The sequence below is a fragment of the Miniopterus natalensis genome, chromosome 16 (assembly GCF_054644295.1).
Source record: "Miniopterus natalensis isolate mMinNat1 chromosome 16, mMinNat1.hap1, whole genome shotgun sequence".
NCBI classification, from domain to species: Eukaryota; Metazoa; Chordata; class Mammalia; order Chiroptera; family Miniopteridae; genus Miniopterus; species Miniopterus natalensis.
In genome coordinates, this window is record NC_142096.1 from 41,359,480 (window position 1) to 41,374,102 (window position 14,623).

The following is a 14,623-nucleotide window of genomic DNA, read 5'->3' on the forward strand; positions in this document are numbered from 1 at the left end:
CTGGGTGCGAGTGTGTGATGGTGTGTGTGTGTGTGCTCCCCATCCCAGTGAAGTGAGGGCAGAGGGGAGAAGGGTAAGAAAAGTGGGAGGGGATGAAGGTACACACAGCGGCAGGAGGAGGGCAGAGAGGAACCAAAGGGACCTCAGCAGGCGCTCAGTGTGATGTGGTGAATGAGTGTGAAAATATGTAATGCGGGGGGAGGGAGGAAGGAGGGAAAGGGGAGGCAGGGGCCACCCCTAGCTGTTTTCAGCACCATACTCAGCCCTTCTTTTAAATACCAGACCAGGTCGTGGCCCCTGGACAATTCTGCCCTTGTCCAGCAGCTTCTGTGTGACCAAAAACAATTCACATCTCTCTGAGTCTCAGCTTTCTGAGACCAAAAGAATGAAGTGAGGAGACAGCCCTGCCCAGCTCTGTGATACCATAGCCTGGGGAGTGACAGAGAGAGAAGAAGCTGCCCGTGACTGCGGAAGGACACCCCCCTCCCCCCCCCCCCCCATGACACCTAGCTTAGAGTGATCAAGGAGTTTGGAAAATTTGTGCAAAAAAGAATTTCATGCAATTTAAACAAACAAAAGTCTAAACAGACAGACTCTTATAAGCCCAACCACCCCCCCCCCCCCCGACGTGTCTGGACTATAGAGGCCTCAAAGGGCTGATCAGAGTTAGCTGAGCACGGAGCTGAGGCCGTTTGAGTGAACAGGCCAAGCCTGGGCAGTGTCCCGACCCTTCTTGCTCACCTTTTCAGACTGAGAAATGGAGGTTCTGAGCAAAGACGTTCTGAATTTTATGCCACTTGCTTTTCCCTTCTACCCAACCAGCTCAGAAGTGAAACCCTGCAGGACAATAATCTAACGCACCGGGTTTCTTTCTTACACAGAGCAAAGCGGGGGGCTGCTTGGGCCAAAGGCCGCCGTTGCCAGCTTCAGTACTGACCTTGGGGCCAGGGAGTCCCACGGGGCCACCAGAGCCCTTTTCACCCTAAAGGGGAAAAGACAAAAGAAATGAGTGAGGCTGTTTTCATCCATCCCCCTTCTCTTCACTGGGTGGTTATCCAGCCCACATGCCACAAGCCAATCTCTTTGTGAGCCACATGCTGAAATGCTTCAACTGCGTCCACTCTGATTAACTTCATCCTTGGTTTCATGCTTTTGTCTGTGTCTCCCTCACCCCTCGCACAGTCACAGAGCCCCTCCTGCCTGCTGCCTGGGGCTGGGAGGTGCAGGCACAGTCATGGACTTGACCACAGGCTGGAGGGCAAGCCCCTGGGCTGCGGGTCCCATGAACTTCACGGAGACCCTCTCCAGCACAATTCTGCTTCTGTCATCTTTGTGTGTTTGTTTATGTTTGTTCTGCTCAGTGGACACTTTTTTTTTCTTACCAAAAGGGCCACTGGTCTATGGAGAAGCACAACAGATGATGGGCTCAGGGACTCGGAGACACACTTAATCTAGGTGACAGGTGGCGCTGGGGTCCTTAGAAACACATTCGTTTTTAAAATTAGAACAAGATGCATAAAAATCTCCTCGTATATGCATCGAGTGTACACACAATGGCTAATTAAAGCAAACACTGAGAAGAAAGGGAGGAGGGCGTGCCCCACAGAGCACCCCTAAATGCCACCCACAGCCATCTGAGGCTTCGTCTCAAACCAAACCCTGTTAGACTCGGTTGCACGTGAGTGGAGGGGAGGCAGGTAGGGGCAAGGAAAACCTCGGGAGCACCTCACTCACTTCAGGAAAATGCAAATCGGAGCTGGGCTGAAGAACTCCTGTCCTAGTGCACAAACCCAAGAAATGAGAGGTCCAAGGAGCAAGAATGCTTCCCAGACCTGAGAGCCATGGGGGCCTGGGAGCGTCTGGCCCGGGCAGAACAGGTGCACTGTGGGAAACGCCCACCTCCCCTGCCCGCCCTGCCGCCAGCCTGCCCCCCTCAGCTCTGAGCAGTGGGCTGAGGGCCGAGGGTGGACTGCAGTAGGTACCTTCTCTCCAGCTGGGCAGGAGCAGTTGATGGTCTTCAAAAACCCGATTTGTTCACTGCCAGAGGTGGGCGGCCCCAGGGGTGGGGGCGAAGGCTCTGTCAGCACCGTCACCTGACACTGGAAGGGAAGCCAGTGGGTCAGCACCTGGCATCTCACCCAGCACCGCTCCCTGTTGGGGGCCTCAGTCTGGAGCTTCCTCAGAACCAAGCAGGTGAGGGGAGCTGGGACCCCCAGATACCTGAGTGTGAGCTGGAGGGCAGGGCATGTCTGACCACAGGTCTTGGTGCTCCGAGGCCCTTCAGACTGAGCAGCCTGGTGTCAGTGGCCTCACGGGCCCCTCAGCACCCTGCTAGAACTGCTTCACCCCTCTGAGCCTCAGTGCTAGGCTCTGCGGGAGTGGGGCAGGACGTTTCTATCACAAGAAGCTGAGCAGGATTTAGTGGGACAGTCTTCACTGCTTCCCCTCCCCTCACCCCACCTCCCTCTCTCTCAACAGTCAGGCCCCTCTGACTCCGATCCCCCGCCTGGCAGCCCTCCCTGCTGTGTGCTGTGCCCCATAATCGTGCTGAGATGGGCACTGACCGAGCGCTTGCTGTGTCCTGGGGACTGGACAACCAAGCATTGCACATGGGTTTCACCTGCAACCCTGGGCAGCAGGCTCTAGGACCATTCCCACCTACTGAGCAGCCTTGGAGCTGGGATTTGGTAGAGGTGGGAGAGGGAGAGATTTGAAAAGGGGCAGAGGTGAAAGGTTCCCAGAGAGAAGCTGGACCATATGGAGGGCAATCTCTGATCTGTCCCGCCCTTCCAAGTCCTGACCATGACCTGCCTCCTCCTGTCCCTGTCCAGTGGACCAGCCCAGCACACTGCAGCCCCCCTCCCCTGAGCACTGGGGACAAGGACAGTCAGTCCCTCCTGGGGACATGCCGCCAGGTTCTGCCTCCCGCTCCCTGGAGCTGGGACTCATCACTGGGCCACCAGGACCCGGGAAGACCTGCATGACCCCACTCGCCCTGTGGGACCAGGGAATGGATCCCTAGCAATGATCCCTCCCAAGTTCCCTTCTGTTGGTGGGTGTCCCCTGAACCCTGACTGCCTCTTCCTAGGCCCCTCTGGAAGCCTGTCTCCTCCCAACCTCTCTGTGCAAGAGACTGCTCACCGGACCCGAGGGGATGTCACAACAAGTCTCCAGTTCTGCGTGGCGGGAGTCACAGTAAATCACAATGCGCTGTAGGTCAAACTACAAAGAGAAACAAGTTGGAGTGTGAGTCTGGAACGCAGGGCCCTCCTAGGTTCGGCAGGCCTTGCCCTGCTATCGGGTCCCATTTCCTCCTCTGACCCCGCTGCCACTCCCTTCCCTGAGCCGCTCCCTCCTTCCAAAAGTGAGGCCCCAGCGCAAGCAGGTGAGCTGGCACTGCATCTACCTAAAGGACCCCGTGACCCTGCCAGAGCAGGCTCTGAAAGTCCAGTGTGTTGTGTCCCTATTTTCAAGCTCGCTAGGCACACCACACCATTGTTTAGGTGAACTTTTAAAACCAAAAATTGGCTTCTATCACCTCTTTTACCACTACAACCCCTGAATATTATTTAAAGGGGCTGTGGTGCTTACACACCCACACCCACACACAAGTGCACACAGCCTTCAACAGGACAGCCAGGCCTTGTAGGACCTGGCTCTGCCTGCCTCTCCAGGTGCAGTCTTCTCACTCTGTGCCTTCACGCCACAGCATCTGACCTCACAGCTTCCCACGTCCACGCCTTTGCCAGGGCTGCTTCCAGCATCCACTGGTAAGGTGCTGAGGCCCTCCGTTCAGCAGCTCACAGGAGGCTGCCCACAACCACCTGAGTGAGATTGGGGGTGGGTCTTTCAGCCCCATCTGAGCTTTGAGATGACCATTCAATGGGAAACAGCTAGAGGTCGACCTTATGAGAGATCCAAGCCAGAACCACCCAGAGTAGCCCCTCTCAGATTCCTGAGCCACAGAAACTAAGAGATAATAAATGCTTATTTTCATCTACATTTTTCTTGGAGGAGGGGTCGTTTGTTACACAGCAACCGCTAACGGATACACCTACTACTGTCAAGGGAGCTCACTGAGTTCTCTCCCTACCATGCTGGCACCTGCGCCTGCAGCCAATTCCCTGTTTATACGTCCATCTTGCCCCTGGGCTCCCATGCTGACCCACATCCCTCAAACACACTGAGCCCATTTCCCACATGCTTTCCCTTCCAGCTCCCACCTTTCCTCCCGCTGGCTCTTCACAAGGCTGGCTCCTCTCCCCTCTCCCCCCCACCACCCCTCCAGGCCCTGACCAGCTCCATCGCCTGTCACTCTACCACGTCACCCTGTCCATCTTCATAACAGAACTGTGCCTGTGTTTCTCAGTTACCTTTTCACCTGTTTGCGCCCCCAGAACATGAGCTGTGAAGCAGGGCTCCCTCTCTCTGCCCCTCACGTCAGCCCCAGCACCTGAGCTAATCCTGACACACAGAAGCACAGCAGCCTTGGTGGGCGGATGAATGCACACGTGGACAAACCGTTTGCCGAGTGGAGCTGGAGCTGAATCAGAGGAGGGCGGGATGCCCGTTACTAAGCGCTAGGTGCCCTGGCCTTGCGCCTGCCCTGTGCCCTCTCTCCTCTGGCCCCTCCACACAGGGGAGTCCCTCAGCAAACTCACAAGACAGACAGGGAGCCGGCTCTGGCCCTGGGTCCCTGGCTTTATGACATGCCCCTGTAGGTGTAACCCCTCACTCCCCTGCCTTGGCTCAGCTGAAACCTAACAGTTCCAGTTGGCCATCTGTTTTATTCCCTGTAGAGAAGCCAACCCACAGATGAAAGACAATGACAACACAGACCGTGCTTGTGAACAAGGCCCGTTTTGCGGAGTCCTGTCTCCTCTATTAGCTCACACGCTCAGCGGCCGGGCCGTCTCAGGCTGCGAGACAGGGATAGGGGAGGAAGAGCCAAAGGCTCAAGGCCAGAGACCAGAGACCTGGGGCCTGGGCAGAGCACTCCCAGGGGGGTGAGAGGGCCTGGGAGCCCGGGGCGGGTCCCTTTCTAATTGCGGAACATACTGGCCAAGCCAGGGAGTCCACCTCCTAACACCACTGCACTGAGACCTCTGCTCACGTTCACGGCCTCAACAATTCCGGGCTGAGCGAGTGCATGGCCCCCGCCCCACACCAGCTTCCCTGTGCTCCACCCGTGTGCAGCTTGGTGACCCTCTTCTGCTACAGTGTGGAACCAACTAGGGTGCAGAGGACTTGGAATCTGGGGTCAGCCACGCCTGGCCTGAGCCTCAGCCCTGCTCATCCCTCAGGCAGCTAGTCAAGGCCCGTCAATCCCCTGGCCTCAATTTCCTCTTCCGTTAGGTGGAGACGGGGACACCAGCTCCCAGGGCTGTGCTGAGGACCAAGTGAGGCAAAGAAGCTGCGTCCATCGCAGGGGGAGCTGCAGGCGGCTGTGGTCTCTCCCAAGCCACGTGGTTACACATTTCCAGCCTGAGCGTTGGGAAGGTTTACTGAGGGGTAAGGCAGCTAGTGATCCCTCTCCATCTACTTCATTAGGTTTCTTTAAATCTAGGAGCCCAGCACAAAATCATAAGTAGGAACAGTGATCCCGCTGACAAATGTCAGAGGCTCTGGGATTCCGCAGTGCCAGGTGCAAGGTGGCACTCAGCCAATGTCAGCGGGCACAGGAGTAGAGAGAGGCACTCACCTGTGCCCGAACTCCTCACAGTGGGTTAAAAGGGCCCGATGTGATTGTCAAATTTGAGTGAGGGCAGGACAGCCCCAGGCCCCAGACTCACAGTAAAATGTAGAATTTACAAGCAGACTGTGACACCAGCAGTCCACTCACTAAGTGCCCTTGGTGTAGTCATTAAAGCTCTCTGCGCCTGGCTTTCCTCACTAAATGGGGGGATTACAGTGAATGAGCTCACGGGGCTGAGAAGGGGAGGAGCTGAGGCGCAGTGTGACCACCTGGGCTAGTGAGCAGCAAACAGCAAGGTCGGCCAGGGGTTTGCTGCTCCAGCACCAGGTCGGGGCTCAGAGTCCAGGCAGGTCCGTGCCTGCCCCATGAAAGTAACAGGGTGGAAGGAAGCCGGCACCCAGCCCCTCCCCAGCGCAGGCCCTGAGCCCCTCTCATTACTCCCTAACTGGTCTCAGCCCTCCTCCGTCCATCAGCCCCGCTCTCTGCAGCCACAGGGAATGTCCTCAAATGCAGCCCTGACTCTCCCTGCCCTGTCTCGCCCTTCAGGCCACTTCACCTGCAGGCTCATCCTAAGTTCCACGCGTGGCGGGCCCTGCCCCACTTTCCACCCAGCCTCACCCCACGCCCCGCTTCAAGCTCCTGCTGCCTCACGATGCTCCGCACACAACGCTGCAATCTGCCTCCTGCTTCAGGCCCCTCCGCACAGACAAATCCTAGTCATCCTTCCAGACTCACCCCAGGAATCACCTCTTTCAGGAAGCCACCCTTGTCCCCCCGGCCTTCCCCCATCCACCTTCCCTCCTCACCTATGTCAGATGTCTTTCCTCTGGGTCCTGTAATGTCTGACACTTATCGCTATCATGGAATTTATTCAACTAGACTGAAATGAGCTCAGTGTGAGTCTTCTGTACGAGACCATAAGTGTCTAAAACCTAGAGAGAGCCTATTGTGTGTCAGGCAGCTAAACTGGCAGAAAAGGCAGAAACAGCGGCCACCATCATAGAGCCCCCCCCCCCCCAGGCAGATGGACAGTGGATGGTCATCATGCAGACCCCCAGCACAACGCCCCACTAGCAGGTGCCCCACGGACACGGCTGACGTGCACTCAGGCCAGGCTGTGCTGCAGAGAACGCAGGTGCGGAGCTGGGGTGGATCTGCAACCCCTCTCCATCCCTGACCAACCGGATGCTTGTAGACCACTTAAAAAAATTGATATATACTTGGTTACACAAGTGCATATATTTGACAGAACTCAGCAAAGCATATGCTTAAAATCTGTTCATTTTACTTATATGATTACACCTCAATGAGGAATAAAGTGAAATATCCATTTGTTGAGTTACTTTAGCCTTCCCGAGACAAAGCTTCTTTATTTAAAACATAAAAATGGCCTAGCAATTTCAAAGGCATTATAAGAATCAAATTAGATTATATTTTTAGTACCTGGACCAAGGTAGGTACACATATAATTAGTAAAATGAACAGCAGGGTTATTTTATGTTACATAAGCATGTATAACTAAATTATAATAATACTATTTGGCTAGTACTAAGTACTTACTGTGTGTAAGGGCTATACACATAGATGGAAAAATAGGGCTACAAAGTTTCCTGTATAGAGACCTATTTGGAGATATAGATAGAAATATAGATATGTAGGTAAATGTACCATGTACCCAGTGCTGAACACAGTGCCTGGCACTCAATAGATGCTCAATATATATGTGATAAATGATTGACAGAATGGCTAAATGATTGAATGATTGAGTGAATGAATGAATGAATGAGTGAGTGACTGAGTGATGGTGACTTTGAGCTCCAATATGGCAGTTCTCTAAGTCATGGTCCTCCCTTCTAAGACAGAGCAAGGTGATGACTTGGATAAATCTTACAGGCAGGTGTGGGGGACATGGGGAGCATGTGGCTCCCGAGGCTCCTCCTTGGTGACCCCAGGACCTTGGCACTCACGTCGATGGGCACACTGTCATAGAGGCGCTTGCCAATCACGGTCTTGCCCTGGATGTCGATGTTCTCCCTCTCCTCGATGGGCAGCGTCTGCACCAGCACACAGTCAACGTAGAGAGAGACGTTCTGGGCCTGGATGCTCAGGGCGATCTTGTGCCAGTCCCTGTCAAAGACATCATTGACCCGGGGGCCGCGGAAGACCACCCTGACGGCATCCTTCACGGCACCCACAGCGTTGTACTCCACGGCTTTGTTCTCGCCATCCAGCCTGATGGAGACCTGGGGAGGACAAGACCAGAGGCTCCTTGAGCTGCATGGGACCAAGTGGGAGGGGCACTGCAGGGTCAGACCTGATGAACCCGAGTCAGATCCTTGCCATGACCCTTACTCACTCGTCAGCTGTGGGCAAGCCACTTGCCGTGTCTAAGCCGCAGAAGAACACCTGCCCTGCCGGCTGTTCTAAGCCCTGTGTTACATGGAATGATGGGACTCACACATTAGCCCAGGGTCCCAACTCAGCTGTCTGGAGGGACTGCACAGGTCAGATCACTTTCATGAGACTGCGAGACAACTGGTGCAAAGGGGCTGGAGTTGTGAGGCCCATCAGAAATCCCAGTTTAGCCCAGCCGGGGGTGGCTCAGCGGTTGAGCTTCGACCTAGGATCCAGGCGATCAGGGTTCGATTCCCGGTCAGGGCACTTGCCCAGTTGCGGGCTTGATCAATGACTCTCTCATCATTGATGTTTCTATCTCTCTCCCTCCCTCTTGTTTCCTCTCTCTGAAATCAATAAAGATATATTAAAAAAAAAAGAAAGAAAGAAACAAAGAAATCCCAGTTTCTTTCAATGTCTCTTAAAACCCTGTCTGGCAAAACAGGACATATCTGGCCGGAGGCCAGGTACAAGTCCGAAACCCCATCCACTAACCCACAGTCTCGTCCTGAGGACAAAGTTAAAGGCCGGCAGAATCGAGTCCCTCAATAGCAGGGACCTCACCTGCTGGGTTCACTGGAGTTCCCTGGCCCTTTGCAAAATGCCTGGAAAACTCTTGGAGAAACTTTCACTTTTGTTTTTCTCATAAGGAGTAAGTATGTTCTCATCTCTGGGCTCATTTTTTCATCCCTTGCACAATGCTCACTGAGCAGCTTCTGTGGCAGGCAAGCGATGTGCCAGGAGTCAGGAAAGCAACACTGGGCAAGATAGATGCACTATCAGTGCAGATGAACGAGAATATTCCTGCCCCATCTCCAGGGGTGGTCTTCATTTGCCCTGATGTCCACACTCCACCTTCTTCTGCCTGCCTCCAGCTCCCTGAGTCTGACCTGGAAGGACTACTTCCCCTGGGCTCCTGGGCCCTTCGGCCTCTGCTTAGTTTGGCCCATGGGAAGCCCATTGGAGTGGAGATCAAAGAGCCAGAAGAAAGAGGGATCAGGGTATTGGTCCTTCCTGCCCTTCTTGCCTCCCTGTAGGTCCAGGTGGCTATGCGCCTCCTGTTCCACTCTTCCTCCTCCATGACTCCAGCAGACACCATCTCCACTGACCACCTGCCTCCCCGGCCCAGGCCACCCAGGCTCACTGTGGAGGCTTCCTGCTGTTGCTAATCCCGGGATATCCCTGATTCCTTTGTTGATTTCCTGAACCCTGACCCTTAACCTCATCAGCTCCCTGAACCCTGGTCACTCACTTTATTACAACTTTCTTCAAAAATTCAGGCCATTGTCTGGCAAGTCACTTTTGAGCTGTGTGACCTTGGGCAAGCTGTTTAACCTCTCTGTGCTATTTCCTCACTTTGTAAAACAGAGCTAATAATAGTGCCTAAACCACAGAGTTGTTATGAGGATTAAATGAATTCCCACAGATGTACAACACTTACACAGTGCTGGTTATACAGCAGGCACAGTTCTAAACAGGAGCTGTAATAACTTACCAAGTAAGTTCAAAGACCCGGCAGGGAGGTCTTCTCCGGCACACGTGTGACTGGATTCTCACCTGGCCATTTGCTCTTATACCACAGGCTTATTGATGTATTTACATTTTCTCATAGCACCTTGTCCGTATATGAAAGTGTCTCATTCATTTCTCTGGTTCACCTGCTTGTTGCCTGCCTGCCCATCCTTTTAAGCTGGCACTTTGTCTCTCTTGCTCATCCCTTTACTCCAATGGCTAGGACGGCACCTGGCCCAAAGTAGCACTTAATAAAAAGGAAATGAATGCATGAATGAGTGAGTGAATGAGTGAGTGAGAGCCCTGAGGTTAAAGCAGGGGCCCACTGCCATGCTGGGAATCAGCCACAGTATTTGCAACACCCCCAGGTATTCTGGCTTCTCTTTCTGGGCCCCACGTGGCTTCAGCCAAGGGGAACCTAAGACGTACTTGAATTATCTGATGGTATGTTATGGTTCAGGTATAAAACAGAAAACTATAAACCCGTGACTAATAACCCAATACTTCTGATACACATAATCTGTCTTCTATTTCTTGAAAATATTGTCTCAGGTTTGAGTGTTGTGTCCTCAAGCTACCTGAGAGCTTCATGAGATCATGGCTTTCCCCTCCATGTTTCCATTTCTTCCAGCAGATTCAGAGCAGGGAGGGCCTAGTAGACATGAATCCTGAATCTACCAGTACTGGCTGGGTTCCTTGGGGAGACACCTCACGTCTCAGATCCATGAGCAAATCCTGTTGGTTTTATTTTCTAAATAAACCCAGAATCTGATCACGTCTCCACAGTTTACTCTTACCGCCGGATCTGAGTCAATGTCATGTCTTGTCTAGAGGACTATCATAGTCTCCTTGTTCCTAGGCCTGCCCGCCTCCCAGAACCTGCTCTCAAACAAGAAGTTCCTACACCTGCCCACAAGGCCATGAAACCCACCCCACCTCTAACGGACCAACACTCTGCCCCAGCCGACCCAGCCTCCGTCCTTTCCCTTCAGCATGCCCTCGGTTTCTCCAAGTGACAATGGGGAAATGCCAAGGTTCAAAGGTGGTTGTAAGCACTGAATGAGATCATGGACCTGGAAACCTCTACGGGCAGATCGATAATGACTGAGGGCATGGACAGCCAGTGACATCATCCTGCTCAGGTCCCAGGGTTTGCCCAGGGCACGGAGGTGGCCCCCATCAGCACTTCCCGTGACGGGCACTCCCCCACAGCCTGCTCCATGAAGCTAAACTGCCAGGCGCCTCTCTGAAAATGAGCCTGAGGTCCCAGAGGTGGGCTGAGCCTCTGCCCAGCTCGGCAGCCTCTCAGCCCACGCCCCTTCTGGCAGACGGAGGGGGAGGCAGTCGTGGCAGACGGGGAGCACCCAGCTCTGCAATCCTCATGAAGAAAGGTCCTAGACTGAGGGGGTGGCGCGGGCTGGCCCACAGGAATGTCGTGGCAGGCGCCCTCGGAAACCGGACCCTGGGAAACGGGAGAAGCAGGACCCGGGCGCCTGCAGGCGGAGGAGGGTGAGGGTCACAAGGAGCCACCTGCTCTCCAGAAAGGCCTCTGGGGAGGAATCATCTCCATGCTGCCTCCCACACCAAGAAAACAGGTCGCTCGCAGCAACCCCGGAATGTTCATGCCTCTCAGTCTGACCAGCGCTGTGACAGAAACATCATCTGTCGGGCTAACTCATGGAGACAGGAGCCAGCCGAGCACAGTGGGTCAAAGACAGGCTTGGAGTTGGACTGCCTGGGTTCAAATCCCACCTCTCCTTCTTATTACCTATAAAAGCGCAGGCAGGTAGCCCGACCACTGTTGCGCAGTGGTTGAGCATCTACTCATGCACCAGGAGGTCACAGTTCAGTTCTGGGTCAGGGAACATGCTCAGATTGAAGGCTTGATCCCCAGTAGGGGGCTTGTAGGAGGCAGCTGATCAATGACTCTCTCTCATAAATGTTTCACTCTCTCCCTCTTCCTTCCTCTCTAAAAAATCAATTAAAAAATTAAACAATTAAAAAAGTAGGCATGTGGCCTAAAATCACTGTGATTCAGTTCCATCCTTTATAAATGATAACAGCAGCTCCACTCACAGGGCTGTGATGCGGACTGAGTGAGTTCGGATGTGTGAAGCCCTCAGGACCAGCCCTGCCTGGACGAGCTTGTGTGGGTAAGTACGTGTGGACGGGCACGTGTGGATGAACACTGTGGACGGGCATTGTGGATGGGCACATGTGGACAGGCACATGTGGGCAGGCACTGTGGATGGGCACTGTGGACAAGCACGTGTGGACGAGCACGTGTGGATGAGCACGTGTGGACGGGCACATATGGATGACCACGTGCGTGCCATGTCAGCGTCCAGCTCTAAGCAGCTCTGGAGAACCTGTTCTGCCAGGCAGCAGCCATGCTGAGGCCCTGAGCATGCTTATTTATTTATTGAAATCCCAGATGAAAGCACAGCCAGCATCCCCCAGCTGGGGCGAGTCATGTCTTCACACAGTTCATTTTTCAAGAAAAAACAAGGTAAACCAGGCAAAGACACGGGTGGTCCACAGATGCTGAAGATGGGGCTTGGGATTTGGCAGAGCACAAAAGCAGTGTCGCTTGCATCTCAAACCAATGCCTGGTGCTGATGGCTTTGATGCTGAGGCAGGCCTTTCCCCCCGAGGCCACATGCTGTTCGTGGGTTGTTCTACCTTTGGAGAAACTGAGAACCCAAACACACCAGAGGTGGGCAAAGACCAGCTCCTCGGCTTCCTTCAGTGTGAAACCAAAGACTATCGTAAGAGGGGCACTGCCTGTGACAGAACTGCAAGGCCCACCCTCAAGAGGAGCGGACACAAGATTTGAACCCAGCTCTGCTGACCCCGAGCCACTTTCTCTTGCTCCATCATGATCCTCGCTCATGCTGCTGACAGAGCTCCTGTCAACAGCCTGCAGAGCGTAGGGACCAGGTCTTCGGTCCCACCAGAGTGCCAGCGCTTGGCCCTACCTAGGAGAACAGTGCCTCCTCGTGGTGTGACACTCCCCAGGGGTTCCCTGGGCCTCCATATACCCAACTCCTGATCTCCCAGGCCCCAGACAGAGGCCCTGAGAAAACCTGGTGTGTGAGGCAGCCTCCGAGAAGGAGCGGAAAGCCACAGCCACTGCCCCAGTGTGCCACTTGTACCTGCGGGATGCCATACTGGTCGATGACCTGCCAGATGTACCAGTCTTCCTTCCGAGAGCTCTTCCGGAAGCGGAATGTTGTGACAAAGGCATACTCATCAGGCAGACCTTGGGGGAACACATCCCTGGAGGGAGACAGAGGCAGACTGGTGACATCAGGCTTAGGGACAAGAGCAGGTGCTACCAAAGGAAGGCCATGTAGCCTGGGTCCCAAGTCCTGCCAACCGCCTCCTAGACATTTCTAAATCCCCTTCCTGCCTATCTTCACTGCCTTTTCCTTCCATCAGGGTCTCACCACCCTCTTCAGGCCTTCCCGTGGCCCCTCCATTGGCCCTGGCCCCACCTTTAGCCTGTCCAAACCCACCACAGGTGCTTCCACCTCCCCAGCGTCACTGTCCCTGACAAAATCCACGGCAAAGGCTACACGGCTCTCCCCCAGGGTCAAACGCAGCTGAATGGCCCAGCCTTACCTCTCCATGCCTGTCCCTTGGCAGCAAGGTCCACCTACCATATCCTGTCCTCCCTGGACCCCATACCGTGCACCAGGACATCCTCCCATCTCCACAGAGCCCAGGGTTCCAGTGAGCATAGGAGCCAGCCCCCATGTGGGGGAGTTCCCCAACTCCCTGCAGCTCCCCCCAAATTCAGAATGAAAGTGGCCCCTCACAAGAAGTAATGAAGGCATTCTGATCTCTTTGTAGCCTGGGCAGCCGGGCTCTGAGGGCCAACTCCGCGCAGTGTGGCTGGGGAGTGGCAGGCGGAGGCTCACGCTGAGGGCCTGGTCTCCAGAGCTCTCCTTCATCAGCCGCCTGGACCCTGCCCTGCAGACCTGGGGGCAGGCAGCTGCCTGGGAAGTGCACGTGGCATTGGCTTATCCATCAGCCGTCTGGCCAGAGAGCCAGGAAGGGAAATGAGGAGGCGGCTGGGTTCCTGGTTCTCAGACGGGCAGACCCTCAGGGACCCTCGGTTTGGCAAAGTCTGGTCCTCCCTCCCTGATTCTGGGTTCACAGATCTAAGCCTGGAGTTGGTCTGGGTGATCAAAGTCATTGTCTGAGCTGGGATGGACCCAGGACCACCCCTGAGCACTAGGAGCCGAGCTGGCACTCAGCGCTTGGACCCCTCAGGATCCAGGGATGCCAAGGTCTCTGGCTAGGACTTCCCCTCCTGTCTGCACAGACACAGACAGTGAGATCTGCAGCCATGGAGAGCGAGCTCACTTCACTCTCTCTTATTTCATTCATGAGTCCAACTATTCTGTTTTCTTTCTAAACACTTTTTTCTTATATGTTTGAAATAACACACACATGTATGTATATATATATAGATGTATAGATACATATACATATAGATACTGGTAGATATTATATCTATATATTTATACCTATAGGTATTCTATATCTATATATCTATGTGTTTCTATTTATCTATATCCATATAGAGGGACTAAGACCATATAGAATTAAAAAACAAGAAACAGCTATTACAATTAGGGCGGGGGAAAAGTCATTAACAGAGACTATCTATACTAGGAAACAAAATGGCCTAATCTAACCCTTTTCACAAATAATGCAGCAGATGGAGGGGAGGTGACCACGCACTCTGTCCTCTGCACCACGGGGAAGGATCCCATCCGGACATAGGCACTCTGCGCCCCGTTCTCTCGCTCCCCCAAGATGTTCTTCACTCTGAACAAATCCATCAGGTCAAAACCTGTGCAAAGACAAGAGTGGGGGTGAGTCTGGAGAGAGGGGCACAGAGACAAAGAAAAAGCCCACCTGCTCTCTGCCAAGGCAGCCTGCCCACTGCTGGGGGAGCGCAAAGGGGGACTCCCCCAGGGGAACTGTTTGGGAACAAATGTAAACAGCAGT

General features: G+C 54.0%; 1 protein-coding gene across 1 annotated transcript in view; it reads right to left on the reverse strand.

The window, feature by feature from the left end:
• Nucleotides 1-14,623, reverse strand: part of COL22A1 (collagen type XXII alpha 1 chain) — a 195,917-nt gene that overhangs the window by 132,801 nt on the left and 48,493 nt on the right. The window contains exons 5-10 of the mRNA XM_087825208.1: nucleotides 14,354-14,465; nucleotides 12,757-12,880; nucleotides 7,663-7,938; nucleotides 3,142-3,222; nucleotides 1,983-2,099; nucleotides 938-982 (exon numbers count right to left, since the gene is read on the reverse strand). Of these exons, the coding sequence (XP_087681334.1) occupies nucleotides 938-982; nucleotides 1,983-2,099; nucleotides 3,142-3,222; nucleotides 7,663-7,938; nucleotides 12,757-12,880; nucleotides 14,354-14,465 (755 nt within the window). The remainder of the gene's footprint in view (nucleotides 1-937; nucleotides 983-1,982; nucleotides 2,100-3,141; nucleotides 3,223-7,662; nucleotides 7,939-12,756; nucleotides 12,881-14,353; nucleotides 14,466-14,623) is intronic.